Genomic DNA, 16,350 nt, shown 5'->3' on the forward strand with positions numbered 1-16,350 from the left:
GAATAGATAAATCATTGAAAATTAAAATAAATTGATATAAATTTTGCTAATAATTATCAGAATGATTGGATAAGGATATGGTTTGGGATTGAAGGCATTGTGGGAACAATTGCAGTGAAAAAAAAAGATTTTGTATAATTATAGTAAATATACAGATATTTTATGAATTTTCTCAGTTGATTAATATTTTTATTAGAAATTTATAATAGATATATATTATATAAAGGGAGCTTTATTCTATTTATATATTTATAAATATGTATGTATATAGAATATTCTGTGTAAATAATATATATATTTTTAATGTTTACAATATATACAATTTTAATGGATTTTAAAGCATTTGGCAAAACTGTGATCACATTGTTTTGTAAATTATCTTAATTTTGATAATTACTCCTTAAAAATGTCTCGAAAATGGAATGAATGTCCAAATCCATTGAGGAAATGGATATAGAGTTGGGTCGGCCTTAAACTTATCAATTGCTTTATCTTTATAGACATTATATCAACATTTGTTTCGATATTCAATTGTTTTAAAAATTTTCTTTTAATAAAAATTTATTACATCTCATATTATTTAATGTAATAAAATGGCTTATCAGGCATTTTTCAAAATCAAAGTAATCAATCATTAATCAACTTTTATATTATAATAATTTTATTACAGTATAATCCAAATCATTAATATTACTATTGAAATATATAAAAATCTTAATAAAATATTTGTCCAGTTTTTATCATTTTTTAAATATTAATTGTGTTGGAGTTGTAATTGAATACTTTATTCAATTATATTTTCTTTAAATATCAATACATTAACTGAATATCAGTGACTCTCTAAACCCGATTTCCCGAACATTTCCTTCATTTATATGTAAATAATATGAGAGATTATTAATAATTTATTTTATAAATATTTTTACTTAATAGTCATCCCAAAAAACTTATTAAACTAATTTGAGATAATATTTATTTTGCCTCAATGGACAACTTTTTATAAACTTTTATTCTATTGTTTTGAAGATAAATATACTTAAATGAGCTATAAGCTAAATTTGTATTATAAATATATAAATATTTATAATTATTATATTATTTAAAATTGACTAAATGTAAAATAAATAGTAAACTTACTATAATTATTGACTGCACTTTTGCCCAACTTAATCATTTATAATTTAAAGTAATTTAGTCAATAAATAATTACATTTATAAATAAATTGTTTATTTATTGACTATTTACTTAAATATAAATTAAAAATTTGTAATTAGTAGAAGCATATTAACAACATTTCATCACAATGTATGATATTCATAACTGTATTGTCAGCTATAAATTGTATCAGTTTTATTAAGTAATTTCAATAATTTATAAATACATTTAATGAAATGATGTCCTAAAACTTCAATTAACACTACAATTCCTATCAAAATTTATATAACTATTAATATACAACTAATAATATATTTTTAATCTAAGCTTTAATGATAAATATTACTAATATAAATATTTATATATACCATATATATTGTATATACATTATATCATAATAATTGTTTATATATTTTATTTAAAACTAGATTATTCTATTCTCTTCGAATTAATTGTAAAATTTTACTATTAAATAAATATAGTTATAAATGAAAATTAATAATAATAATAATAATTACATATTTATAAGATCTAAGCCATAAATCCAATCAAACAATAAACTGTTAATTTAATTCTTTGATCACATTTAGCTTAAAAGTTAGCAAAATTTTTGTCGTGTCATTAAAAATAAATAAAGATTAATAAACAGTTTATTATTTGATATAAATTATTAATAATAATGTAATTATATTATAATTTTATAAGAATATTTAGTAATCTTTATAATTTAAATTATCTCAATTAAACATATTGTATCTGTATTATCTATAAATTATGAATTATAACATTGTATTTAAATTTATATTTTATATAATAGATTATATTTATATTTTTAATTAATAATAATCATAAAATTAAACTATAAAGATAATATTTAATATAATTATTTGTAACTTATAAAATTTGATATGAGTTTAATAGTGATTTCTTTCCTCAAAATCTGATGGGATTTAACGTCAATTTTGTGCTTATTTTGCGAATAATGAGTGTTTTCTTTATGAATTATTAATGAAAAATTTATTAATTTTTATATTTATTTTATATTTATTTAGTGCTCAAAACATTTGGTTCGCACTAAAAATAATTTTTAGTTTTGTTAAGAATCTCGTGATACCATCTGATGATATAAGAGATTATATATTTATATATTTATATATTTAGCTATATTTACAATATATTAATTATTTGTATTCTTCGCATGAATCGTCAAATTGTCGTTTTGTTGATTATGTAATGAATCAATTAATGTTGAATTAATGTTATGATATTGGCCTTAAATAATTTATATTATTAATATATAACTTTTATTATAATATGTGGTCAACACTGGGAAATATTCCTTATATTATATTAATTCATAGTAAACATATATATATATATGTATGTAATATTTAGCCATTTTAAAGATAAAACATAGTGTATGTATGTATGTATGTATGTATGTGTTATTTGTCAAATAGTATATATTATTTTATGTATAATAAAAATGTTTGGACTGTTGGCCATTAAAAGCTCTTTAAGAAGTATTTCAAATATATATACTTATAATATATGATATAAGTATATGATTTGATATTTAAGTGTTTTATCCAAGTATTCAGTAAGATCTGTGAAAAAACAAAAAATAATAATTAGTTTTATTAGGAAATGGATATCAATTGAATGATAGGTCACAACTATAATACTGTTTATCAAAATTTGAACAATATGTTAGTTATGTAATGCCACTAAAACATCAATACATCAATATATTTATAAATAAATAGTATGTTATATGGAGCATATACTGGGAGATAAAAATATATAAATTGAAATGTACTGTAACATCATATTAAATACAGAGTGCACCAGTAATGATGACAAACCCATTTTGTCGATAGGATTGTCGATGGGATCAAATAGAAATGACAACAACTAAAAACATGATATATTGAACAACAAATACTACATATCCAACAATATTTAACAATCAATTGTATGATATTATATGAGATGCTTTGCCACATTCAATATGCTATTCACTGATATAACCCAAAGTAGAAACCAGTCTTTATATAAATAACTTACTAAAATAGTACTCCTTTTATATGCAAACAAATCAATACTCCATCACTACATCAGTATTGCATTGATTGGTATTGTTTTGTTGATTGGAAACCTTATTTCAATTGTTCAGTCAGTTTTCACATAGAAGTGGACGGAATGGTAGTAATAAGTTATATGTGATAACGATTCAGTAGATTCACCAAAATTTCTATAAATATAAAAGTGTGGCCTCTTTTTAAAAATTGTCAAAACATTTGCCAAATAATTGTTGATATATTTATATAAATATGTCATCGTATAAAATAAGCTATATTTATATATATATAAATACTTATGTTTTGATATGTGACATATGATTGTCAGTATTGGACATTTCATAATATGGCCTTATTTTGAATTTTATTGTTAATACTATACAATCATTTGTAATCAATGTACAGTATTATAATATTTAATATAATTTAGTCTAATATAAAAGTATATAAAGTTAGTCTAACAGACAAAGCAAATTTAATAAAAATATATTTAATTTAATAATATATTTTATATCAATAATTGTAATGATGTGGTAATAAACTTCCATAAAAATAAAATATTATATAATTTGCTGACATAATAATTATCATAAAGTTTGCAATTATTATAAATTTGCAATAATATTAAAATTTATAATGACGACAATTACAAATATGTAAATTTTTATCAACTAATTTTGAAATTATTTTAACAAATTTTTTAATACTAAAACCGATTCATATATTATTAATAATATAAAATTATGTTTATATTATACTATACATATTATATTATTTTTATATTATTACTTGTCAGTTGATTTTACTGTATATAGTAATACAATATTTACAAAATTGAACTTTATATACTTTGTATAATATTACATGATATAGATATATTGAATTAGTTGTTTGGTATATAATTTGCTGTCATACCTGTGCTAAGTTGATGGTGCAATCAATAAGGCCGACTGGCATCCTTTGGTCTCTTGAGTTGAACCTTAAGGCGTTTCATACCAATTTGGAAGCCATTCATGGCTTGTATAGCTGTTTGGGCACTGGTAGGGTTGTCAAAACTGACAAAACCAAAGCATTTACTCTGATTTGTTGCCCTATCTATGAAAACCTTAGCACTGATAACATTACCAAACGGCAGAAACATTTGCATGAGCTCTGCGTCTCCAAACTCTTGTGGCAAATGATATATAAACAAATTGCAACCCTCGGGGCCCTCTCTTTGCTGTTGAGGTGATGTGGTTACCACAGTTGGCTGTTGTGATGCCAATGCCTGAGCAAATTGGCCCGCATATGCTGGTGGATAACCTATTATAATCAATTAACAATATGTCTCATTAGTAGTGTTCATATTAACCAATTACTTTAATGTTAAATAAATTATCTCATTATTTATTATACTATCCTACTATTGATATATATAAAGTTAAATGTGTTTTATTGTTTATATTGATTACATTATAATCAATTTTCTAAAGTACTATATTATACTATAATTAGAATTATATAAAAATCGATATAAGACTTATTGTTTCAGTTAACTGTCAAAAAACGAAATAATAATTATAATAATTTGTCTGAATATTCAATTCAAATTATATATTAATTTATAATAAATTATTGATGTTATAATGAAAATGTTTTAAGTGGTTTCAGTTCTTTATAGTTTTAACACAGGCAATAATTTTTATAACTATTATTTATATAATAAACATACTTTACTAATATTGTTATTTGCTATATTACTTGTTATTTATATAAAAAATTATTTATATAAAAATTTATTTACATTATATACTTTTAAATCTGAATACATAAGAATAGAACTAATAACTAATAGTAAACTAATATGACTTATAAAACTAATTTGAATATAAGTTATATTTTGTAATATAAGGCACAATATAAAATTACTTTATAAATTAACAGATAAATTTGTTAAGATTTTGTTAAAATTATGCTAAATAATAATTATATGAATTGCATATGCATATTAAATAATTGATTATAATAAATTATGTCAAAATCATATAAACTAAATTATATTGTAATTCATTTTTTTAATAAAAAATCACAAAATAATTGATGCAAATATTAAGAGATTGAATTAAATTGAGGCAAACTGTTAATCGAAAGATGCATTCAATCATTTCATTGCCATTACTATTACTAGATAAGTGTCGCCATTGATTCACATGGTTTGTCATAATAAAAATTTAATTGTATTATTTAATTTGAAAAGTTACAAAACATGATATAACTAGTATAATATTATATAATTTAATAAAATGTTGTATTAAAAATTTATGAATATAAATTAAACAAAATTACTTATATTTTAATATTATAAATTCTAATTAATTAGATTAGAATTAGATAAGATTAGAATTTTTAGATAATAAAAATACAGTATTTTTATTAAAATTATAATTATAAAAATAAAAACTCTGTAATTATATTTGAAGACAATTTTATCTGCATTTAATTTCATATACAATTCATAAATATCAAACACATATTTTGAAAATATGTATTTTGATATAAATAAAGTATATACTATATAGATATATATATAATAAATTTATACTGTATATATAGTCTCGATATGTATAATGTAATAACAATAATTTTTTCTATCATTTCATATACTAATTTTTATCATTTTTTGTCTTAATATTAATTTGTCTTAAATTAATCTAATAATATATATATATATTTTAATCTAATAATAAAAACATCACATGTTTACCAAATAAATCACAATTATAATTTTAAATACAAATAATCAGTTTGATTTTTAATTTTTTGTATAATAATAATACATAACAGGTAATACTCGAAACTTTTTTAATTAATTATAAATTAATAGAATTTAAAATTATAAACAATTTTGATATTCAAACCAATTATTTGGAGACAAGCGTTGAAATGTACTAAAGACTCACTTATTCCGTGATAAGGTGTTAGACTCTGATAAGCGGCGGCTCCGGATTGCAGTGGATCTCCATTGGGAATGGCTTGAGCTGTCAAACATTGATTATATATTAATTAGCAAAACATTTCAAATGGATAGAGAGATTAGCTTTTGTTATAAACAATAAACTATTGTCAATAATAGTTTAAATTATTAATCAATAGAGAATATAAGTATGTATTACTTGGAATCAGACTCTGCAAACAACCCGTTGTGTAGACTTCAGTCGGAGTAGGTGTCTGTCCATTGCACGTCCCGTGATATGATGGTGGGGTCGGAGCATTTGGTGGATGACCGTGAGTGCCTCCATTGGTCGTGTTTGGACTTCCAGTTCCAATACCAATTGAAACAAAGCCTAAATTATTATAATTTGTTAATTTATATTTTAATTAATTAATAATTAATTAAAATCATTCAATTGTATAACTTAATAGCTTTAGCTATGATTTTACAGATTATAATATATGATAATTAGATAAAATTCAATAAAATTGATGATAAAAATTAGTTTTTATAAATATATTTACAAAAGTCAGTTTCAAAATACAAAAGTATAATAAAATAAAAAATTGAAACCAAAAAACAATTTTATATTTTGGTTTCTAAAATTGGTATAAATTCTATTGAAATCAATTGTTTGAATTCATATTTAAAGTTTTATAGATTTTGGTTTTATTATGAAACTGTGTCCGATGTGTCTAGAGATGGGCAAATAGAAAGTTTCTAGAAAATTTCTCAGAAATAAATTTCTATAGAAATTTAACTTTATTGTTATACTATGGGATCCCCATATCTATAGCTATTGTAATATTATATAAATAATGAAATGTACAGTAATACTATTCATATAACATTATACTATACAAAATGGGATAACTATTTGTAAAATAATTATAATTATTTAATAATAATCAATTTTGTAAAATTTTAATAATCATTTTATTATATATATATATAAGAATTTAAGATAATTAAATGTTAATTTTTACTTTAATTAATAATTAAAATATTAATACTAATATTTAATTATTATTTGTAAAAACAATGTATTGTTACATGATAACATACAGTATATTGAGAAAAACAAAATTAACATTGGGATCCCATAGATAGAAATTTCTTTTAGAAACTTTCTAGAAACTTCTCTATTATTTTATAAATTTCTCTTTTTTCCAACACTAGTTGTGTCAATATTTAATGATTGTATGGCATCTTCAGTCAAATTTGTAGCAAATTAGAAATGTAACGAATTGGGTATGGGTTAGAAATAACGATACATTATTGTATTAAATTGTAACGGGACTGGTTTTAAGGATATATTAGGTTGATCCCGTTAACACGGTCCGAATAACCGGATACCGTGAATATATATAATACTGAATATCACTGCAAAGGTAATGAGCGTAATTTATGGTAGGGTAGCTTATAGGACACCTCACTGGTGTCACGTAATCATTGGGTGACCCTCTAGGGGCTTACTGGCCACTGGTCAATGCTTTTAGTCTATTGAAAGCCTTTATCGGATCTCCAGGGGGCTCTCCGTGAAAACAGACCATCTTTCCCTTTAATACTCATAGGCTGTATGCTTATAATAATAGTAGACGTTATTTGTGTGTTCAAGTATGGGCCCGTAGGCCCACTAGTTCAATTTATTATAATATAATGCATGGGTGTCAATAAATCATATGTATTTACATGTGTGAGTATATATAACATATAATAATTAATTTAACTAATTTAACATAATTATAATTAATATTTAACTTTATTTATTTAATTAACTTAATATTCTTAATAATAATAATTATAAAAATCGGTATTTAAATATAACATAATTGAGTTATTAATGATAATCATAATTGATTATTACATGTATAATTTAACATAAGATAATATTAGATACAGTATAGTTTATTTATAAAATACATTATAAAGTATTCTTTATAACTTTACTCTGGAGGCGCCCGCCATTCTATCACAAAATAAACTTATTAAAGAAATCTTATATTATTATTAAATATAACAATAATTTATCTATCTATCAATACTGTATATACAACTTAAACCAACATATAGAATAAAATATTTGCTATAAATTCTATAGTATTTATAAAAATATATATTTATAAATTCATACTATAGATTATACAATATTCATAATATTTAGTTAGTTTAAGTTCACATACATTAAGTTCTAAAATGTTTTAAAAAAGTCATTGAATTGCCTGAAACTCTATTACTCCCATTACTGTCATAAAAATGCATTTCTCTATTATGTAAAACAAATAATTTTCAGTGAATATCAATATTTTTAAATAACCCCAGCATTTGTGTTTTAAAATTAATGCAAAAATATTACAATATATGAGATTTTTTTCAAAGCAAAGCACATTTGAAGTGCACTTTTATTGCTTAAAAAGTCTTGGTTTTTCAATGCAGAACCAAATTCTGTATTCAAGTTTGATATTTAGATTTTAGTAAAAATATCGGTAAACAATTTCGATTGAACATCAAAATAATATTTGATGTTTGTTGTAGTATACTGTAATTATAATTATATATATATATATATATATATATAATGCTAACAATTACCTGAGGTGGGTGTAAGGGCAGGACTGGTGAGTCCATTGGGCAATTGCACAGCCTGTGCAGGTAACTGTGCGGCCAATGCTGCGGCTATAGGCACATAACCACCTGCTGCAGCCATAATGGCGGCCTGTTGCTGCATTAACTGATTATTACCAACATTCAACAATTAGTCAAATTTAATATTTAATTTATATATAAAGAATACCTGAGCATAAGCGCCATAAGTGCCGAACTGGTTAAACACCAATGGACTTAATAAACCCATATTACCGGCCATTTGTTGCATTCGCCTTAATTGTCTCTCTTTTTCAGTGTCGGCAAACTTAACAACTAGACTGGAGGAGGCGCCCTTTATTTTTATAAATTTAATTCGGTAATCATAATTATTAATTTAATAAGAATTTTTTAAATATATATATATATATAATATTATAAAATAACATTTTAATCAAATATTGTATATTAATAATATTACTAAAATAATTGACAATACTTACAAACATTATCTATAAAAAGCAAACATATAATGTCACGAAATGCTTACCGGCATTGTTTGGCTTCCGTGTAATGAATTGATAGCTGCCTGAGCTTCACTATGTGTACCAAACTTGACAAATGCACAGCCTGTCCAACAGTTAACCATTTTATTGATTAATTTTTATAGTGTGGATGTGTGTGTTTGTGCGTATGTTTTTGTATGTGTGTTAAAAATAATAGTATTTTATTTTTGCTAACATTATCACACAAAAACTCTTTAAATATCAATATCATGACAACAAGTATTTATAAATCAAAAAGTCACTACAGAATATCATAAATTTTAAATAATTATATATATATATATTATATAAGATAACTTATTTATAATTTTAATGTATTATAATTTTCTCTACAAAACAATATGTTTTGCTCAGTCTTTTATTAAAAATTTATTTATAATACATACGGTATTTGTAAATATATTATCTTTGTTTGTCTTAAGATTCTCAGTAAGTTTTTAACAGTAAATTATAAGATCGTTTAGTTTACGATATTTGTATTACTTTTATATTTTTATATATTTAATAATCACTTAGTAATTAAGATTTTCATTGACATAAAAGATTAATAGAATAATTTGAAAATACTTTAATAAATATAATAATATATATTGTATAATACTGTATATCTACAGTATATACTGTATATATATATACTGTATATATATTAATATAACACATGCGCTTTATAAAAATCTTTCTATGATTTTGTCAAGTATTTGCTTTGTTGTTGAATTATATTATTTTTCTCAAAGTTTTGTAATTTTGCTGAATTTAAAAATATTTTCTATATTAAAAATTTTAATTCTTAAATTATATGTATTAATATTTAAAAGAAATTGATTAATTAGATATTAGATTTATATCCATAAAGAGAAATTAGAAAATAAAAATAGAATTTAATTACATAGTTATTCAAATAAATATAATTATTATGCAACTAACAGATACTTAACAAATTAATTATATTAAAAAAGTTTATATTAATGTAAATTATATTTGAATTGTACCATGTTGAAATTAAAATAAATAAAAATTCAAACAAATTATTAACAAATAATATTTGAGCGAACCTTTACTTTGTCCGTCAGGTCCTCTCAATATCGTACACTCCTCTATACAACCGTACGGTTGAAACAACATTCGTATGTCTTCTTCAGATTGATGTTTACTAAGCATTCCTACGAATAATTTTCTATCTTCTGTCGGGATTTAAATAACAAAAAAGTTTTGATTTAATTAAAATTATATATAAAAATATATATAATTAATAAATATAAAGTAAAAAAAAACATTGAATAGCTGTGATTCACAAAATGTAATAATTAAATGGCATTTTTGCACCGGTATTGGGGATGAAGTGCTATGACTTTTAAACAGTTGCCTTATGAGAGCAATAAATGTTTGGATGCACTTATAATAATAAATTGTGTGTAACTAAATGTAAGCAATAGTCTTATTCGTGTACTGTTTCTAAGTGTCTCCGATGCCATCAAAATAACTGTATTTGTGTGCTCTTATGAAATATAGATAATGGTATTGCGCTACTACTGTAAGTAACATTTAAATCTTTAAATAAATTGTATACTATAAGGTATATAAATATCAGGGTTGCTAAAGGGGGGGGGTAGGGGGGGGTAAGACGTCTTACCCCCCCTGAGATCGAGAAATTTTGGCTTTTACCCCCCCTGGCCTGAAGCCAGAAAGTTAGGGGGCCCCCTACTAATTTTCGGCGCCGGAGGCGCCGAAAATTTTTTTCAATTATGTAAAATTTTATATTAAACAAAAAAATAAATATTAAATTAGTTTTAATATAAATTAATAGCTTATGTATAGAAAATAAATAGATAAAAATGCTTAATTACATCAATTTAACATTATTTACACTAGTTAGGGCACTCCACAAGCTAAAAAATAAATTCCCACCAAATTTTCAAAAAAATTAATGATATTTTATTTTATTTATAGCTGTTTATAAAAGATAATATATATTTTATTTCTTATTAAAAGTCGAAAACTAAGATTTTTAGCATAAATTTTAAAATAATTATATTTTAATATTTTTAAACTTTATATTAAAATTTGTTAGTTATGTGCTTTAAAAATAATAATAATAATATTAACTAAATATTACATAAATAGAGTTGGGGCACTCCACAAGGAAAAAAGCTCCCTAATAAATTCCCACCAATTTTCAAAAAAAAATAATCAAATATTTTATTTTATTTTTTAGCCTTTATAAATGATAATATTTATATATATTATTTCTTATTAAAAGTAGAAAACAAATTTTTAGCATAAATTTTAAAGTTATTATATTTTAATATTTTTAAATTTTATAGTAAAATGTGTTAGTTATTTTTCAATATGAAATACTATGTATAAAAATATTCTTAAATTAATTATTTAGAACTAATTATTTATTTCTGACAATTTTATTATTATTATTATTAAAACGTTTTAATAAATACAGTATTAAAATGTGTTAGTTATGGTTCAATATAAAATACTAAAAAAATATATATTTTTAAATTAAATTAATTATTTAGAACTAATTAATAATTATTTCTGCCAATTTTATTATTATTATTATTAAAACGTTTTAATAAATACAGTATTATATCATTAATTTTTAATCAATAACTATTTTTTTAAAATCTAAATAATATTTTTATTTAATAATTATAATTATATTTGTTATATATATATTTATGCAATTTTTAATATTTAGAAAACATTTTGAGTATTGAGAAATTAAGTTGAGAATATTTTTATTTGTTAATTTATTGAAAATTTAATGGGAATTTAGCGGGAATTTAGTGGGAATTTAGTGGGAATTTAGTGGGAATTTAGTGGGAATTTAGTGGGAATTTAGTGGGAATTTAATGGGAATTTAATGGGAATTTAATGGGAATTTAATGGGAATTTAATGGGAATTTACTCAAATTTGGCAAAAATTGTCGTTTAAAAATGCAATAAAAAATGTTCACCCCCCCCTATACCCCCCCCCCCCAAGCTTTTTCGAAAATTTTGCCATTTTACCTCCCCCTATACCCCCCCCTGAAATCGAAAACCTTTAGCAACCCTGATAAATATAATATTTTATATTTATATTTGTGAACTATATTTTTCACAAAATATATTCGGTTCAAAATGAAATATTATGTAAACCATTATTAACATACAGTATGTTTAATGTAAATACTTTAACATATCTATTGTTTGTGTTAATTGTAAGATTTGTAGAAATGGTTAAAATGGTTAAAATGGTTAACATTATAACTAATATGTAAGCAATTGGTAGGAATGGGTGTCGACTTACCGCCTCGACTCTCACTATCTGCTGGTTTGACTTGTATTGGACGGTTCATCTGTTGATTAGATGAAAGACAAATGAATTCATTATCATCAAAATGTTGCATCAGTTGTGTCGCAAATAGAGAAACAGAAAAATCAATGGTATTTAATAACTGCTAAATACTGGCAGCTTTTGCAACAACAACACTGAACTGCAATACATTTGGCAAAAATGCACAACACTTTTGTTGAGTGATTGGGGAACGGCCTAAAAACGGCCTAAATTGGTATTACATAAATAAACAGCGCAAAGAACAAGCAATGACTGCTATAACCATTTAGACAATTGTATCGCAACTAATATGCAAAACTCTATAACTCTTGTCTCCAGATTTTTGCCGTAAATTAATAAAACAAAAGTTGTTTGAAATCATCATTTAAGTCAATTTCTAAGTCATATTAGACTTAATTTATTACAATTAATTCAATATTAATTTATATCTTATCTTATTTATAAATTATATAATTGTATTCATAGTATATAGAAAGCAAACATTCCATTATCAATCATGTTTATTAAACTAACATAAATATATATACATAATATATAATTATAGATTTATAATGAAAACTCAAAAATTGTCACTAAACTGTCAACTGGTTAACAATATTTATCATTTATTTAATTTTTGATTAAATATTAATATAATAAAAATATTAAATCAAATAGTACAAATGAAATAATTTATATTATATAAAATTATACAATAACTTTGATAATATTAATTTTCTAATGATTTGTGTATAATATTTCTCTCATTGTCATATTTATATTTAAAATATATATAAATTGATATTTACAGGAACTTTTAATATGTATATAATAGTCAATTTTAAACATCTTTAACGCAATAACATTATAATATACATTCATTTCCTTTTTGTAAAAATATCAGTACAAACATTATATTGCAAGTGTTTATATGTGTGTATATATCATAAAATAGACAATATTTGGACAATACTGTAGTGTTTACTATAAGTAGTATGTGTTGGTCTCAAAGCACGCATTCAAGTGAAAAGTTGGGCTCAAAATCAAATTATTACTCAATATAGCCCTCATATGGTTATATACTGTACATATAGATAGTGTAATAGACAAGTTTGCTGTTAATAACTTATGAAGTCATACATAACATGTTATGTGTACCACATATTGTCTATCATTTAATGGATAACTTTTCATTTTATACTTAGTTTCTGTTGGTTTTGATGTTATATCCATTACAACTGATATTTGTTGTTGTTTTGTGAATCACTTTACATAACATTTATAGCATTCATATCACGTATAATTTACACCATTATAATGAATTTAATGTTAGTCAACATACAACTAACAATACAACTCAGTATTATCTATCTATCTATCTATCTATCTATCTATCTATCTATCTATTTATCTATCTATCTATCTATCTATCTATCTATCTATCTATCTATCTCTATCTCTATCTCTATCTCTATCTCTATCTCTATCTCTATCTCTATCTCTATCTCTATCTCTATCTATCTATCTATCTATCTATCTATCTCTCAATTTATGTTAGTTTATATTTAAAATCACATATTCATGATTGACATTTGTTTTAGTTAGAGCTGAACTGTTGTTTTAACAACAAAAATGAAAGACAATCATTCAACACATGATCTGATAAAACATTGATATATCAACTGTGAAATTCTCACTTTAAAACAATGCGTTAAAATGTAATTTTTATTGATTGATGAGAATATCGGAAAATTAATAGTTTATTCATTTGATGTAAAATAATAAATTTATCTAAATATTACAAAAAAATAATACTGTATAAATAGATTTTATAGTAATTATATAACATAAAATTACAGTAGTTATTAATATTTATAATATAATATACCATGTTTATCTTTTATACTAAATTTTTAATTTTTTTTTATTTTTCAATAATTAGTTCAATAAGTTAGAAACAACAATTTGTTAGTAATTTACTATGATTTAAATTGTTAATCAAAAATATATTATTTTAATTTGATATAAATGAAAGCATTTTTCATAATAATTGTGAGCATTAGTGTTAAAAATAATTTTCTTGATATTATAAATGATGTGCAATGCAGTAGTTTGAGTCATAAGATATGATTAATAACGGTTAGAGCGTTACAATGAGTCCACTAAATATTATCACTGCCCGCCCTTAAAGCAATGATAGTTAGACCAGTGCTGATTGTGCTAACTATGCTAACAGTGCTAACTGTGTTACACACTGTATATTATATATAAAATACTGTTAAAAGAGACTCAATTGAAGAGTTTGGCCAACGTTTAGATGAGTGAAGAGAAAAATTCTTGTCATATATAATGTGTGTAAATATATTTGAATCCAATTTTTAGCAAAATATTAAATGAGTTTTCACTCATTTCTCAAATTCTACTATAACTTTGAAACTCAAAAATAGCTCAATAAAGCCATTCAAATGACTTACTCTCTGCTCTCTCTCTCTCTCTCTCTCTCTCTCTCTCTCTCTCTTTAGTCTCATTTTTAAGAGTCTATGAAGTCTATCATCTCTCGCCTCTCATGTGTTTGCAGTTAGTCTGCATTGGTATTAGTTTCCGTTATATGAATATTTTTATAAATATATTACACACACAATGTTTATAAGTGTCTGTCTAGCACTGGTTGGTAGGCCTTATCGACTAAAAGGTTGTGTGATATATGAATGTGTGATCTTTTAAAGAACTCTCGTTTCAATCATTTTTCAGTTTACATAATCACATGTGAATCAAGCAATGGATCACAGATGATGACCACAACTGTATACAGTATATATAGTTTAGTTTATATATAAATATACTGTTTATTCATTTAATAAATCATTAAATCGATAGATTTTATAAATATGATAATATATATAATAAAATATATAAAAACAAATATATAAAAATAAAATAAAAACAGTGAAAAAATCACATAATAGTGTATTAATACGATAGTTAATAATGATTTTCAAAGTATGCATTGTATGAATTGCAGAGATGAGACAAATGTGGTATAAATGTCAATGTGTTTACTTATTTATGGTCTGTTTTATTTAAATATATTGTATATATCAAAAATTTTATACATAAATATATTTTTAAATATTTGTTCATTATATGCTAAATCTTAATATTAGTTTTAAAGTAAATGGGTTGATAAAAGTGTTTAACATTAAATTACAGTAAAACTTTGAAATATTTGTGTAAAATGTGTGAAAATGAGATGTGACACAGCATGAGATATATAATAAAACAATAGATGAGAAACATAGGAGGAGAGGGAAAGAGAGAGAGAGAGAAAGAGAGAAAAAGAGAGAGAAAGAGAGAGAAAGAGAGAGAGAAGAGAGAGAGAGAGAAAGAGAGAGAGAAGTATTAAACTTACAATATTAGACGGTGAAGATGTAGGAGTGGGTGGAACCTGTATTACAGCCTGCATTACAGCCATTAGTATTACATTGACTACAATATACACGAAACACTACTACACAGTTATACACAATATATACTATATATAAGATATATAAAGAGCAGAGACTGAGGCAACAGAGAGCACAGGACTACAGAGGACTGGAAGCTCTCATCTCAACACAACAACACAACTGTGAATGAGAGGGATTCCGCACAGAGGGGGAGACAGC

The 16,350-nt window shown here is 23.2% G+C and overlaps 1 protein-coding gene across 2 annotated transcripts in view; it reads right to left on the reverse strand.

The window, feature by feature from the left end:
* Positions 1-2,724: 2,724 nt before the first annotated feature.
* LOC128960430 (CUGBP Elav-like family member 3-B) overlaps positions 2,725-16,350 on the reverse strand; it is a 53,351-nt gene continuing 39,725 nt past the window's right edge. Inside the window, exons 1-10 of one of the 2 annotated variants that reach the window (XM_054306505.1) lie at positions 16,095-16,274; positions 12,659-12,707; positions 10,410-10,538; positions 9,342-9,421; positions 9,003-9,146; positions 8,801-8,939; positions 6,390-6,560; positions 6,177-6,254; positions 4,153-4,539; positions 2,725-2,763 (exon numbers count right to left, since the gene is read on the reverse strand). In XM_054306505.1, the coding sequence (XP_054162480.1) occupies positions 4,175-4,539; positions 6,177-6,254; positions 6,390-6,560; positions 8,801-8,939; positions 9,003-9,146; positions 9,342-9,421; positions 10,410-10,538; positions 12,659-12,707; positions 16,095-16,157 (1,218 nt within the window). In that variant the 5' untranslated portion in view covers positions 16,158-16,274 and the 3' untranslated portion in view covers positions 2,725-2,763; positions 4,153-4,174. Of the gene's footprint in view, positions 2,764-4,152; positions 4,540-6,176; positions 6,255-6,389; positions 6,561-8,800; positions 8,940-9,002; positions 9,147-9,341; positions 9,422-10,409; positions 10,539-12,658; positions 12,708-16,094; positions 16,275-16,350 lie in introns of those variants that run through there. The other variant, XM_054306504.1, reaches the window with a different exon arrangement.

This window comes from Oppia nitens, unplaced genomic scaffold (assembly GCF_028296485.1).
Source record: "Oppia nitens isolate AA-2021 unplaced genomic scaffold, nextdenovo-longstitch-racon4-pilon3 scaffold4_pilon_pilon_pilon, whole genome shotgun sequence".
Lineage (NCBI taxonomy): Eukaryota > Metazoa > Arthropoda > Arachnida > Sarcoptiformes > Oppiidae > Oppia > Oppia nitens.